The sequence below is a fragment of the Eublepharis macularius genome, chromosome 2 (assembly GCF_028583425.1).
Source record: "Eublepharis macularius isolate TG4126 chromosome 2, MPM_Emac_v1.0, whole genome shotgun sequence".
Lineage (NCBI taxonomy): Eukaryota > Metazoa > Chordata > Lepidosauria > Squamata > Eublepharidae > Eublepharis > Eublepharis macularius.
The window spans coordinates 210,616,687-210,632,555 of NC_072791.1; the positions used below are offsets into that span (position 1 = coordinate 210,616,687).

General features: G+C 43.8%; 1 protein-coding gene across 1 annotated transcript in view; it reads right to left on the reverse strand.

Annotated features, from left to right (window-relative positions):
- The window catches only part of CPS1 (carbamoyl-phosphate synthase 1), a 209,524-nt gene that overhangs the window by 169,042 nt on the left and 24,613 nt on the right, over positions 1-15,869 (reverse strand). Inside the window, exons 2-5 of the mRNA XM_054971268.1 lie at positions 14,799-14,908; positions 5,220-5,364; positions 4,604-4,693; positions 886-942 (exon numbers count right to left, since the gene is read on the reverse strand). Coding sequence (XP_054827243.1) covers positions 886-942; positions 4,604-4,693; positions 5,220-5,364; positions 14,799-14,908 — 402 coding nt within the window. The remainder of the gene's footprint in view (positions 1-885; positions 943-4,603; positions 4,694-5,219; positions 5,365-14,798; positions 14,909-15,869) is intronic.

The following is a 15,869-nucleotide window of genomic DNA, read 5'->3' on the forward strand; positions in this document are numbered from 1 at the left end:
TTGAGCCTGATCCAGAGGTTGCAGCTGGTGCAAAATGCAGCAGTGCGTGTCATTATGAAAGCACCAAATAGGGCGCATATTACACCAATACTGCGCGAGCTGCATTGGTTGCCAGTGGAGTACCGGATCAGGTTCAAGGTTCCGGTACTGACCTTTAAGGACTTGTGTGGACTGGGGCCAGCATACTTGAGGGACCGTCTCTCCCCGTATATTCCCCGGAGGACTCTCCAATCAGGAGAAAAACAACTGTTATTGGTCTCTGGCCCCAAGAAGGCCTGCCTCACCTCGACTAAAGCCAGGGATTTTCAGTCCTGGCTCCTACCTGGTGGAATGCTCTGTCTACTGAGACAAGGGCATGGCAGGATTTACTATCTTTCCGCTGGGCCTGTAAGACAGAGTTGTTCCACCAGGCTCATGGCTGAGTACGGGCCTCTACTGGCCAGAGGATGCAACATCTACCCCCCTTCCTGCGAAAGTTGCCCACCACCAGGGCTTTTTTTCAGCTGGAATGTAACAGAATGGAGTTCTGGAACCTCTTGAAAATGGTCACATGGCTGGTGGCCCCGCCCCCTGATCTCCAGACAGAGGGGCGTTTACATTGCCTCCGTGCCACTGTGCAGCCATGTGACCATTTTCACCTAGGGTGATTTAAACTTTTAACCCCCCCCCCTTGTTCCAGCTGACCCAAAGTGACACCAGTTGCCCTGGGATCATGTGTGTACTTTGCGCACGCACATGTGGTACCAGGGGCACCACCTCCCGCCAAGAGTTGCCCGCTGTGCTGGCAACCCACTGAGTTCCACCACCTCTTTTCCCAGAAAAAAAGCCCTGGTTGGTCCTAATTTTTTGTTACATTGTGGGTTTTTTCTTGCAGTTTTTATCTACCTTGTCTCGAATGATCTTTGAGAGCATCCTGGTATCAATACCGTAAAGAGCCGGGACCTGGAAGAAATAAACAAAAAATACAGGCTGTTAGAAATCAGACTTGGAAATATATTTGAATTAGCTCCGTTTGTGGAAGGCAACGCTGCACATGCAAAGTCCAGGCATGCCAACAGCAAAACTATCACTCATTTCAACAGGGATTGTACATCACACACCAAATGCCAATTTATGATGTTCAAGACTTCATCTGATTATTCTGCCATGCCAAGCCTCAAGCAAACACTTTGTTTAATCATCCTTATATGTGAGAGGCAATATTTAACTTAAATATGCCCTCCTGATACTCCTGACATGGCAAAAAACAATGTTCAGCTGGGGAGGCACATAATATTGTCCATGTGAAGCCATGTGGTGACTTTTACATACTTAATACTCAACAAGGATTGGGTTGTACATGTTACCAGGTCTGCAAGTTAGTCCTGTTGAGATGTTAGCCAAGCATCAGTTCTTAGGAAAATGCACACGGGAGGGATATGCCCAGTACCACTTCATTGCTTTAAAACATTTCTAATCTCCTTACACTCAACTAGACCTTCATAGGGGACCTCACAAGAGTTAACCCAGCAAACAACAAAAGAAACACTTGCACACAAATGGCAAACAAACCACAGCATAAAACCAATGTTTAAAGCACAGCATAAAAACCAGTACATACAACCATGGCCGTTTCCAGATGGCTTACCTGAAGCCGCTCCGTGCCGCAATGTTGTGGATCATGCCAGGGAAAACGCAAAATATCGCGTTTTCTCGTGCGAGTTTTGCGCAACGTCGCGCAAAACTCGCGTGAGAAAATGCGATATTTCGCGTTTTCCCCGGCACGATCCACAACATTGCGACATGGAGCGGCTTCAGGTAAAAAATCTGGAAACGGCCCATGTTTTCCAAAAGTCAGTACCATGAAACTGTAAACATAGGCAAACATCAGAGGGCTGGAACAAAATCAGTAAAACTACATGCATAAAACAAGAGCTCCGTGGCGCAGAGTTGTAAGCTGCAGTACTGCCGCCCAAGCTCTGCTCACGACCTGAGTTCGATCCTGGTGGAAGTTGGGTTCAGGTAGCTGGCTCAAGGTTGACTCAGCCTTCCATTGTTCTGAGATCGGTAAAATGAGTACCCAGTTTCCTGGGGGTAAAGTGTAGATGACTGGGGAAGGCAATGGCAAACCACCCCGTAACAAAAGTCTGCCAAGAAAACGTCATGATGCGACACCCCCCATGGGTCAGTAATGACTCAGTGCTTGCACAGCGTACTACCTAAATGCATAAAACAAATCAATCCACAAATGCCTGGGAGAATACGATTGGTTGTAGCATAGCATAGTGGTTAAATTGTTGGACTACAAATCAGCACTCTGGTGGTTCGAATCTCACTACTTCCAAGAACTGAGCAAGTGGCCTTGGGCAAGGCCCCAGCTCCCCAGATGTATTGTGAGGATAATAAAGATACTGACTTTGTTCACTAGTCTGAGATTGGCACTAATCCATCTAGAAGAGTAGAAGAGTAAACATATTGTTGTTATTATTACTTGCTGCCTAAAATTTAAGAGATTTGGTGCCAGGTAGATTGAGATGACAGAGTTGAGACATCACAACAGAAAAGGCCTTGTATGGCTACCCAACCCAATTCAGTCTTAGGTGTAGGCTCATATGGAAATAGATGGGGAGGGGCTGCGGCTCAGTGGAAGAGCCTTTGCTTAACATCTCCATTTCATTTTAAAAGATCAAGTAATAGGTGATGGGAAAGACCTTTACCAAAGATCCTGGAAAGCCACAGCCAGTCTGAGTAGAATATTGACCACAGGGCTTTTTTTTCTGGGAAAAGGGGTGGTGGAACTCCCAAGAGGGAAATGAGGGGAACTGATCTCTGTCTGGAGACTGGGGGTGGGGAGGCAGGGACATCAGACACGTGAGTATTTTCAAGAGGTGCCAGAACTCGATTTGACTGAGTTCCCACTGAAAAAAAGCCCTGGACCTGGATGGACTTAGGATACGAATTTAGGATAAGGATTTGATGGATTTAGGATAAGGCAGTTTTACATTTGTGTTCACGGGTCTTCAGACATTCTGATCCTGGGCTGCTCAGGGCTTCACTAGGCAAATATAAACTTTAACTGCCACACATCCCTTTATGGAATCCTGGAAACTGTAGCTCTAGGAAGGGACTAAGGTTGGACACTTGTCAGCTTTCCTCAAGTTTTGATGGGAAATATAGGCATCCTGGTCTTGCAGATTGGCTCTCCGACTGCTGTCCAATGGACTTTTCAACTGTCACTTGTCCAACATTCCGCCAAGCTGCCTACATTTCCCATCAAAACTTGAGGGAAGCTGACAAGTGTCCAACCTGTGTCAGGCGTCACTTGTAGTTTGGCCCTAAGAGGTCCCTGTCAGACCTTCATATGGAACCTGAACATATATAAGAAGACTCAGGATTGTTCCCACTATTCTAGCATATCTTCCACTAAGCATACAGATGCTGAGGACGTACACCTACACCTATACCCACACATACACATCTTCCATCGTCCTGAATGCACTTAAAGGGCAAATACATACAGAACACATTAACCCTCACAGTTTCTCCCCCCCCCTTTTGTTTGTTTGTTTGTTTATGTCATTTATAGTCCTCCTTTCTCACTGAGACTCAAGGCGGATTACATAGTGTGAGGTCAGTACAATGAGTATCAAGTACAACAATAGGCATTTCCATACAGTGTCAAGGACATTTCCATAAACAATGCCATAGGGTAGATGAATACAAGTTTACAGAGCATTAGCAAGGATCCAGTACAGGGTTGAAGGATTGCTGAAACAGAACATAATCCATTCTAGGATAGACAGACAACATGAAGCACAAGCAGTATATACGAGTACATATTCAAAGCAACAGATAATATGTAAAGCAACATAATGGTGGAGCCCATGGTTCCCAACTCATTGGCAAAACATCCTAGACCTCCTCCCTACAATACCGACCTCCTATCTGAGTAAAAAAGCCTTTTTGAATCATTATAGTTTTAGAAAGGCCCTGAGACTACATTGTGAAGAGATTTCTCCTCACACAGAACTACAATTCCCAGGGCTCCCCAGAGGGAGGAAACAACAGTTAAACCAGCATAAATCTCCAGTGGATTCTCTCCATCCACACAAATCAGTCAACTTGAGCCACAAGGAAAGTAAATATTCAAATAAATAAACAATTACCAGCCCTCGTACTAGGAAACATAAGCTCCAACAGTTGAACTGTGTATGTAGATTGCAGTCAAGCATAGACAATTTATGGTGATCCCATAGGGTTTTCAGGGCAAGAGACAGAAGTTTCTGTGCCTGCCTCCACATAGTAACCCTGGATGTCCTTGGTGATCTCCCATCCAACTATTAACCAGGGCTGAACGTGTTTTTCTTCCAAGATTGGGCTAGCCTGGGCCATCCAGGTCAGAGTAACAGTTGAACTAATTGAGAAAAATATAGTCTAACATTCCAAATGCAATGAATGATTTCAGGGAAGTTGAATATCTCCAGGGCAGTTCTAGCACAAGACAGTCTGCTAAGATATAAAAATGAGCATTTCAGAAATAAAAACTCTTCCTTCATGACACCCAAACCACTCAGCCAGGAGGTCCAAGGGCTTACCTGTTCTACGTAACCTAAGAATTCCTTACCTTTTCCTCTTTCAGCCACTCCCCAAGGGTCTGGGTCGCCTGCCAGTGACTGTAGTCATTACTATAATCCAACACCAGCAAGCCTGAAGCCTATGAAGAGTGACAACAACAATTCAAAGGTAAGAAATAATCATAAAAGACTTAACTAAAATTTATCAATAATCAATAAAATAATTCTGTTACAATCAGAAGCCAAACTAAAGAGTAATACAACAGAACATGACACTAAGCAAAGTATCTATGTTTGTATCACAAAGATTCTAGGTATGTCCTCCTAACATTTGTACTTTAGGCAATAGATCAAGAGGAGTTAGCCGTGTTGGTCTGTAGCTGTAAAATAGTAAAGAGTCCAGTAGCACCTTTAAGACTAACTAACTTTATTGAAGCATAAGCTTTCGGAAACCACAGTTCTCTTCGTCAGATCTGACAAAGACAGCTGTGGTTCTCGAAAGCTTATGCTACAATAAAGTTGGTTAGTCTTAAAGGTGCTACTGGACTCTTTACTACTTTAGACAATGAATACGTGTCACAACCAGGAATCTTTGTGTATGTGTCGGGGGGGGGGGGTGTTATGTTTAATTAAGGTTGTTCTTATGCATTGTGACATTGTGCTTACCTTGATGCCATCTGATTCCAAGAATCTGCTGAGGCCCATTTCATCCAAAGCTGCAGAATCTGGGACACCACCATTGCCTATGATGGGATTAACCAGTGTGAGAATCTGTCCATGATAGCTGGGGTCTGTCAGACTTTCTGCGTACCTGAGTTACACACAAGAGGAAATTATTCTCATGAGTAAAGATATAAAAACCAACCAAGGGCTTTTCTGCAAACACTCAACTTCTTCCTGATTTTCTTAGCAGTCAATCCCTAAGCGCTGGAATCAGTTTGGGTATGGTTCTTCCGCATGTCTGCCCTCCCTGTGCATTTTTGCGGTCGTGGAGTCAGTTTACTTTCTTCTGTGCCTTAAATAATCAGGATTTTCAAGCGAGGGTGCTGTCGTCACCAGGGGCATCATCAGTGATGTCACAGCACTCCCCTCCTTTTTATTTTTTGTGCATGATTATATTGCAATATCAATGTAAAGGAAGAATTTTTTAAAAAATCAAAAATGAACACTTGGGAAAGTCTTTGCATGGAGAAGCCTAAAAGAGGAAGAGCTCTGCCACCCATTCCTAAGCTTCCCCCACCCCGTGGTCCAAACCAGAGAGCCCCCCCAGCTAACCTGGAACCAGGAGACGAAATCTGGTACCAGGGAGGCATGCACCAGCTGGGACGGAGCCTGGACCAGCAGCGGGTATGTGCTTTTCACACCGTGCTGCTTTTTTTGACCCCAGAAGTGGCCACCACCCCCTCCCCTGGGTCACTAGGGCTTTTGCAATATTTTTTCTTAAATCAACATTTTCATATCGTTATATCGTCCTGCCGTTGTAACAATAGATGCAGCATATTCTTTGAATTCCCAACTTTAATTTTTAAAAAGTAATTCTCTAGCTCCTGCCCTTGTGCTTTGTGGACATAAAAGGAAAAGAGCATAACACTTCAAAGGAAGAAGCCGGCAACTTTTTTTTTTTAAATGAAAGATGTGAATTCAGAGAACATGCTACATCTATTGGTACAGGGGTAGGTCTGTATAGCAATATGAAAATGATGATTTTAAAAAGATAGAAAAAAACAGGATTTGGGAAAGGAAGGTGGGGAAGGATTTGGGGGAAGGAGTAGTTTGCTTATGAGGAATGTCCAATCATCGAAAAATAGATTGGAGGTGGGCGCAGTGGCATAGTGTGGGTTAGGTGTGCCCGGACCAGGAGGTGGCATTCCTTCCCTTGCACGTGCACACTCCAGGCCCTGCATGATGTCACTTCCGTGACATCATCATGCAGGGTGCGTGCCCCGCCTCCCCCAGAGCGCTCCCGCGGTTCAGGCCGCTTGCTTTACCACCCCTTATCACTTCACTGCAGCTGCCCGCACCACCGCTGGGCACTGAGCTGATGGCAGTGGCGTGGGTGGCTGTGGCAAAGAGGTACGTGGTGGAGGAGGCAAGCAGCTCAAATCACAGAAGTATGGAGATGAACAGGGAGGCAGGCCATCTGCCATGCTGCCAGAGCGCCCAGATCACTTGGCACCGAGCTGGCAGTGGTAGTGGCACAGGCGAGTGAAGTGTAGGGGAGGAGGTGAGCAGCCCAAACCACGGGAGCAGGGAGGGGAGCGGAGACAAGTGGGGAGGTGAGACACCTGCCGCGCCGCCTGCTGCACCGCCAGGGCACCCGGCTCAGTAGGCACTGAGCTGGCGACAGCGGCGCAGGCAGCAGCGGTGAAGGGGCAGGGAGGCGGGCGAGGAGTGCTTTCAGAGAGGAGCCATGGACATGGCCCCTCCTCAAAATTTTGCACCTGGGGTGGCTGCCCCCCTCGCCCACCTCACACTATGCCACTGGGTGGGCAGGAGCGGGCAGGACAAACAAAACTGAAAGAAACATTATGCAAAAGGGAAAAAATCAATTCAAAATAGCCTTCCAGAAAAAGATCAGGGTAGAAGAACCAGAAAAAAACTGGGGTGGAAACAAAAAAATTCCAAAGTGAAAACTAAAGGTAAAAAAATGTGTGCAGAAATCAGGAAATAAATCGAAGCAGTATGGAGCCAGAACCGATGGGGAAAAACTGTGTGGAAAACCTCCCAAATGAGAGCAGCAATCTCAGAGGCTGGAAAAAAAGATTAAGAAGTTATACTAGGAAACAAAAGGTTTATCTCTTTTTCATAATTCTTATGGATTGTATATTTTGGGAATACATCCTGTAATAAGTGATTATTATTATTGTGGCGTGGACTGAGTTTATCTTGTGAAGCCAGAATTATGACTTCCATTAGCCTTACAAAAGAGTGGGTTGGAGAGAACAAAAACAGTATCAAGTATGGTTCTCACAAAATAATAGCCATAAATTGCCTTGTAGAAAAGAAAAATAACACAATAGCTCATCTTATTCAGAACACTAGCCACAGCTTGACAATCAAAAGTACCCTCATTGTTAGGTCCACTGGCACCTATAAGACTAACAAAATTTGTGGTAGGGTATGAGCTTCTGGGAGTCACAGCTCACTTCATTTCTCCAGATCACTTCTACAGATACCACTGAAGAAGTGAGCTGTGACTCATGAAAGCTCATACCCTGCCACAAATTTTGTTAGTCTTATAGGTGCTACTGGGCTCTTGCTCTTTTCTACCACTACAGAGAAACACAACTACCCATCTTGATCTAACAATGTTTATTAATGTTTAGCCCTGCACCATCTTAGAAAAACAATGTCATGTTTATTAGTTTATTATTAAACTAATTATGTTAAAATTTAATTATACAAAGTTATGTTATGAAACTATTTGTAAAACTGCTAAAAATGAAGTTTAAAAAGGGCTGTTTTGTAGGTACACCTTACTGTTTTCTTTGGTCCTACAGTGGTTAACGGTGGTGGCAATCCCTACATTAATTCTTCCCTCTAAGGGCCAAACTACAAGTGATGAATGACACAGGATGGACACTTGTCAGCTTCCCTCAAGTTTTGATGGGAAATGTAGGCAGCTTGGTGGAATGTTGGACAAGTGACAGTTGAAAAGTCCATTGGACAGCAGTCGGAGAGCCAAGCTGCAAGACCAGGATGCCTACATTTCCCATCCAAACTTGAGGGAAGCTGACAAGTGTCCAACCTGTGTCATTCGTCACTTGTAGCTTGGCCCTAAGATTCAAATAGCCAGTTTCCCTCACTCTAGGCTCCACCACAAGCTAGTTCCCCCAGAAGCTTGCTTGTGTTGCTCTAAAGACTTCCTTTTGGTAAGACTCATCTTTGGCTTGTTCTGCCTCTCAAAAACTTTGAAACATACAAGCAGTTTGCAATTGTCCCTTGGTCTACTTGGACCGTTGACTGAAGATGCTGGAATTGGGATGCCATGATGCTGCACTGGAAGACATCACCTCTTCCTCAGTTGATGGCAAGAGCCTATGAAGTTGCCTTACATTTATTTAAACTATTGGACCATTCAGGTCAGTACTGATTATTCAGACTGGCATTGGATGTCCAAGGTCTCAAGTAGAAGTATTTCATAATATTACCCAATATTTTTAACTGGAGATGCCTAGAACCTTCTACATGCCAAGCAGATGTTCTGCCACTGAGCCACAGTCCCTCCCCACAATCCTCTTAGGCTACTCTTCTTCCAGCCGATGTCTTCCTCACGGTTCCCCATCCTAGATCACAGTCTTCCTCCTTCAGACAGCTCCTACTCCGCTCTGTTCTTCAGGTCCTTGTTCTGCCTCCACCAATCTTCATGTGCCCTGATTGACTTTCTCTCTCTCTCTCTGACAGAGCTGAGGTTGGCATTTTATACAAACTTGCCAGATCCTTCAACCAATTAGAGCTCATTATGTCTTAGGCCCTCCTCTGATTGGTTCTAAACTAAAGGCCTGTAAAAACACTTAAATCATCCACTAATCAACCAGTCATAAATTTGATCAGACAGAAAGGACACATTTTGAATCCTTCTGCCCTGCATAAATATGATAGAGACTCGCTAAAGACCGCAGAGAAAAAGCCCACCCCTCCCTAGGCAACAGTAACTAAGCATCACTGCTTGGCTGGTTGCTCAAAGGCATACATATTCCATAGTTTTACTACCCTTACAGAAGTAAAATCACCTCACTTTTACCTCACAATTTCATAATACTAAACATTACCTGGGGAACCTATGGACAGTCAATGGTAGCTTTGGGAGCTTCTGGGAGCAGGGCCACACTTCTGAGGACACACAGCATTACTTCCAGTCACGTTGCTGAGACGCTCTAGCAATCACATCCCCAAATGCTATGGTTTTACTATAGAGTTTTTGGTATTGCTAGAGTACCATGGCAATGTGTGACATCACTTCTGGTTATGTGACTGAGAGTGAAGTTGTGCATTGCTGCTACATCACTTTTTCAGTCAAATTTCTCCCACTGCAGCAAAAGAACAGAAGTGAGGGACGGAAGGTTTCCTACTACAGTGAGACACCTGGGCCATTTCCACACACGTTGAATAATGCAATTTCAATGCACTTTTGCAATCCTTTAGAAGTGGATTTTTTGTTCCACACATGGAAAATCAGTTTCAAATGTTCACTAAAGAGTATTGAAAGTGGATTATCCAACATGTGTGGAAACAGCCCTGATCTCCCTGGTCAACATATTGGGAATTCCGAGCATAGGACAATATTGTGTCAATGATAGCAAAAAGACAAACTATTCGCAATAGTTTCAGAACTGGCTAAGTTCATTTCAGCAGTAGGCATACATCACACTGAAAGAGGATGAAGTATTCCCTGCGTGTTGTTTGCCAAGTGCATCGGCATTCTTCAGGATGATTTACACAAAGCTAAACCTAATTTATTTTGTTGTTGTTGTTATTTAAATTATATATAATTGAATAGTAATACAGTTTTTCAAATATCAGCAAGTCGCAAGAGGCATTTTTATGGAACGCCAACATCACTGCAAAAAGATGAATTGTCATGCACTGGAAAACTCTTTAAATAATCCAGAATGGTTGCACGCTGATATCGACGATTGAGTGTGCTAGCCAATTGAGAGAAATTATGTGTCAGATTAAACAATTGGTATGAAATATTCCAGAGTGTTATGTTTTGCTTTCTGAATATGTATATTTTGCCACAGACTAAAACAAATGAGGTCCTTAGTTTTAATGTATGATTTTTGTAAGCCTGGAACATACATAAATATGCACAACCAGGTTTCAATTATTATAAAGTAATCCTATTAAAGTCAGTTGGGCTGCTTTGGAATAAGTGAGTAATGGATTGCAGCCATAGAATCTAGTTGAGTGCAAACACTTATATAGCTGGATATTGCTATTTCTATAGAAGATAATGAAATAAAGATGAAGATCTAAATATATACTTATACTTTCTAATTTCTGATATTTTATTTTACTGCACAACGGTTCTTCAGTAAAGCAAATAACAGAAACGGGATGCTGTTTCTGGCAATGTGCATAAGAATAAGCCCATAAAAACCACTAACTCATGGAGTCTCTCTACATGAGACATCTGAACATGAGTTGGGAGGTGCAATGTTAGCCGGGAAGGGTAGTTTTAAAAGACAGAGCCAGTGGCAGGGCAAAAGCTCTGCTGTACACTGGTGCTGTATGAAGAAGCTGTGAAATACTTCAGGCCATTATAACCTCTCCAGGTCCAAGCCTGGCTCTGGAAGGCAGCTCCAGCCCATTTCCATTCCTTGCTGCCCTCTGGTTGTGATTAGAGATGGGCACGAACAGCAATACGAACACACACAAAAAGCCACGAACACCCAATCTGCTGTTTGAGAACAAGCTGTTCGTGAGGCCCCATTCTAAATGAAGAGGTGGTCATTGAAAGCCTCGTTCATTGCTGTCCGTTGCTGTTCATCAAGCCAGACAGTCTGGCACCTGCAATCAATTCCCTTGGCAACTGAGGCAGGGATTGTCTGAACTCTGTCTGAACTCCTGCTGTTGCCCTGGAAACCCCAATCTAAGCCCAATTTAGCTTGATAGGCAGGTCTTCCTTCCAAGTGTGGAGCTCCAAATTTGTTACAAGAGAGCAAAGACCGGGGGGGGGGGGCTCCCAGCTCTGGCTAGTCTTTGCAGATAGTGGAGAGGGAGAGACAGCTGCTGTTGGCATTTTGATAGAGAGACAGGGAGAGTGCATTGGAGCTTGAATTTTCTTTGTGTGTGGTGGGATATGGATCTATCCCTTCAGGTTCCAGGGCTGCTGCCAGGCTCTGGGGCCAAGCAATTATTTACTATTGGTACCTTTCCTGCTACCTGGTCATGTAGGTTTCTGGGAGTGGTTTGCATCTATATTGTGACCACTGTGAGAGCTCAGCAAAGCACATAAGGAAATGATGTCAAAGTTCCAAGGCTGCTGCCAGGCTCTGGGGCCAAGCTATTATTTATTATTGGTACCTTTCCTAGTGCCTGCTCAGGTCAGGTTTCTGGGAGTGGTGCAGTAGGGATCTTGACCAAACTTGGATGATGGGTGGAGGAGAGCCTGCTAGCCCCTACGAACAGCCAACCACTAACATGTTCGTGAACAGGGTTGTGTTCATGGTTGTTCATGAGTCCCTGTTCGTGGATGGCAACGAACAATGAACATCATATTCGAGGTTTTTTTCTGTTCGTGCCCATCTCTAGTTATGATCCCACTCAGTTTTAGACTGGAGAGGTGAAATGGACAGAGCCTTCGGGGAGGCGAAGAAGAAATTAACAAACCCTTTGAGAAGTGATCTCTGGGGGAAGGAAGGGGCATGTCCTAAGATGTCATGGCCTGATGTCAATGCCCTCACATCATTTCTAGTCATGCCAGTTGTACTTATGTCTTAGCTGATAGTGGCGTAGAGATAAAAGCTCTCTCCAGTGTTGCTTCACAACTACTCTCACAATCTTGTACAAGCAATTTCTGTGGTTTGCATCTATATTGTGACCACTGTGAGAGCTCAGCAAAGCACATAAGGAAATGATGTCAAAGTGTGTCCACATGCTGTCTCCATAACCCTTACACTTAACCCTACGAGACACACTAAAAATGGACATGATTATTGATATGTGAGCAAAAGGCATCCTTAAATATCCCCATTGTGATCTGGAAGCATGTTGGTCGCATGTGTCGGGTGCACGTGGTCACCACAATGTGCCCAGTATGCTCTTTTACCATTTCATGTGCATTGGACAATATGTGGATTTTTCTTGCTCATACAGCTTCCGTATAGATGTATATAGGGAAACCGTATGGTCATGGAAAATGCGGATGTTGCCCAATTCTAATGAAACAGTGACTGTGTGTATGGGGTGTATCATGGAGAATCACGGGCTCTTGATGTGTGTGATTTGCAGGGTTCCCGGTTTGCAAGGCTATATTATCTAAAGAGGGCTAACAGCAATGTTCAATTTGGGTGGGTTTTTACGAAAATGGGAGCAACTCCACATAAAAACAAGCTCAAAGAATGATCTGCAAATGAATAAATACAGTTTTCTGTCACTGAGCTGCAGTTGTTGAAGGGGAATTAATCCATCAGGTGCTTCTTGTTTTTTGTGATGTGACAAGATTTATTGCCTATAATCTATCACAGGGAAGAAAACTTGGGTGCCCTCCATCATTCTGATCTATATTAAACAGCTGTTTGTTGGCAGGTATATTAACACAGCTAGTAATTAGTGCTGTCAAAAAGTATAAATAATTGCTTTCAGAGGCAAAACCTTGCAAACAGATCTCCTGAGCTGTAATTTAGTGCAAAATGGTTTAAGAGCTCTTCTTATGTTGTAGTGATTCACATATACCGGGAACAGAGTTTGTACAGAATCTTGCACCTGTGCTAAAGCAATGCTCAATCTTGATCTGGCAAGATTTGAGTCCAGTGGCGCCTTATAGAACAATGATCTTGACCTACAACCTCGATCATAATTTACTGAAGCTCTTTAAAAGGTGTCTTAAACATCTACCAAGCTCGGCTTTGTTACCCGCCGTATGTTTAAGTGACCCTGAAAGTTCTACAGAGAGATGAACAGTCATTTTACTCAGATCATTTGATAATTTGAAATTAACACAGCAGGGTGGTGAGGATTAATTTTGACATTTGGGTGCCATAAACGGGCCGTTTCCACACTACTCACCTTCAATCAGAACACCGCGGAACGTTGCGAACAAAACCCGGAAGACAGCGCAAAACTCGCATGAGAAAACGCTATCTTCCAGGTTTTTTTCGCAACATTCCGCGGTGTCCCGATTGAAGCTGAGTAGCGTGGAAACGGCCACTGTCTCAGGTCTCTCTCTCCTCCCAAGGGGTACTCTTCTTTTCCCTCTTCTTGCTTTCTTGTCTTTTAGACTGAAATGACCTCCTTCCTCTTGCCATTCCTGGCCAAGTTCTGACTTTACTTCTGTGGAAACCTCACAAACACTTTCAATTATTTCAAGCAATAAAATGTGACTAATAATGTGATTGTGATAAGTAGCTGATTAAAGAGCACAGTGCTTTACAGACTTACACTAAGAGACATGTACTTTCCCCAAGCAGTCGACAATTCAGAAGCTACCTACAATTTACCGTTCAAAAGCTACCAACAGAGCAGAGGTAAGGAAGTGACAAGAGATCAACAGAAAGAGGCAGTAATATGCAGCCCCCAATAAATAAACCTGTTGTCAGATTCATATATTCATTAATGGAAGTGAGAAAATCTACACATGGTGACTTTACTGTCTAAATTTCATATAGGAATCTTTAAGAAAATTGCTCACATATGAAAAAAAAATCCATAAAACCTGCAAAGCTGATAGCCACACATATGTGCTGTCAAGTTACAATTGATTGACAGTGACTGTAGCGAGGGGCTTTCAAGGCAAGTAAGAAGCAGACGTGGTTTGCCATTTTCTTCCTCTGTAGAATCTTCCTTGCTGGTCACCCATCCAAGTACCAACCCCGCCCCTAGCTTCTGAGATTTGATGAGATCAAGTGACACACATATGTAACATAAAACATGTGGATGCCAGCAGTATGCAAGGCACAAGAGACAGCTTGAATTTGCCAGCCCACACATTGTCTGGTACCTTCACATGTTGTGCGTTCAGGGTTAGAAAGAAGCCTGTGTTCTGTGACAACGTAAGCAATTTTCAAAAGGCATCCATGAGCTAAACTTCCCTGTGTGAAGCAGGACATTATCAGATTGGGTTTAACCACCTCTGATGCACGTACAAAGATCTTGGGGTAAAATACATGCTAACATGAACACAAGATTGCCATCAAAAAGTGAATCCCCACGTAGCACCACAAATACAAATTACGTGGGGCCTGACACTGTTATGCTAAGCATTGCTGTACCCTTCATCTAGGATCAGAACATGACAAATCAGCCCCAAACGAAGCGCAGGAATGCTCCTGTGGCTGACATGATGACATCACTTCCGGAAGTGACATCACCCGGACTGTTGGAAGCATCCGCGTTGCATGCATTCCTGAGGCGCCTGCTGGTGGCAGTCAACCTCCAGGAGCTTGCTGGGTGGCAAACCCCCAGGAACCCTATTTGCAGGCCCATCATTCCATTCCACAAAATAAAAGTTGATAGTGTTTTATTAGTACTGCAGTATAAAAGCATAATACTAAATATGACAAATTGTTGATTTTCCCTTACCCAGCAAGGCCGGTATTGAACACAACTTCCCCAGCAGTAGAGGATGGATGACCGAAGGAGAAGCCCTTCATCTTGGTTCCATCTTCCAGCACCAAGTTGGCTGTCTGTGCCTAAAAAAAATAGTCAATGAGACACAATGTTTATACATGTACAGTGCCTTTGACAGAATATCATCTTCCATTGCCCAGACTCAGACCCCAGACTGGGGTTGGCATTGGTGACTGCTTCGGTGAGAACATATACAGAGACAAAGATGAGACTTAGGGATGTGCACTGGGAAATATTGTTTTAATTCTGCATCGTAATTTATGAAAGAGAAGGTGTATCCGTTTTAAGAATTCTTGGAAATGTCACTTTATTGTGAAGACTCGCAGGGCTCCAATTCCATTCTCATTAAGATTGGATCGGATGTGTGCCCATTGTTTTACATACAAGGAAAACAGACGATTTTCCTGAGCAGACTTTTTTTTCACCAAATTATATCAAGCTATGAGGAAATCTCTCTCAACCCTCTCTGCTAAAGACTCCCCAAGGTTCAAGTGAATTGGACCAAGGAATCTGATTTTACAGCCCCTTAAATAAGGTCCCCTCAGCCTTCCAGTTTGGTGTAGTGGTTAAGAGCACGGGACTCTAATCTGGAGAGCCGGGTTTGATTCCCCACTCCTCCACTTGAAGCCAGCTGGGTGACCTTGGGTCAGTCAATTAAGAGTAGCGGGACTCTAATCTGGAGAGCCGGGTTTGATTCCCCACTTCTCTACTTGAAGCCAGCTGGGTGACCTTGGACTAGTCACAGTTCTCTGGAGCTCTCTCAGTCCCACCCTCCTCACAGGGTGTTTTGTTGTGGGGATAATAATAATAACATACTTTGTAAACCACTCTGAGTGGGCATTAAGTTGTCCTAAAGAGTGGTATATAAATCAAATGTTATTATTATTATTATTCCTCTCTACATAGTGGAGAAAGGCACAAAAATGGCACCTTTCTCCACTATGTAGAGTTTTTTTGGAGTGGTGTTTGTTTTTTATAACAAACTTAGAAACTGTGAGGAAAAGTAGTCCTTCAAGAGTGCCT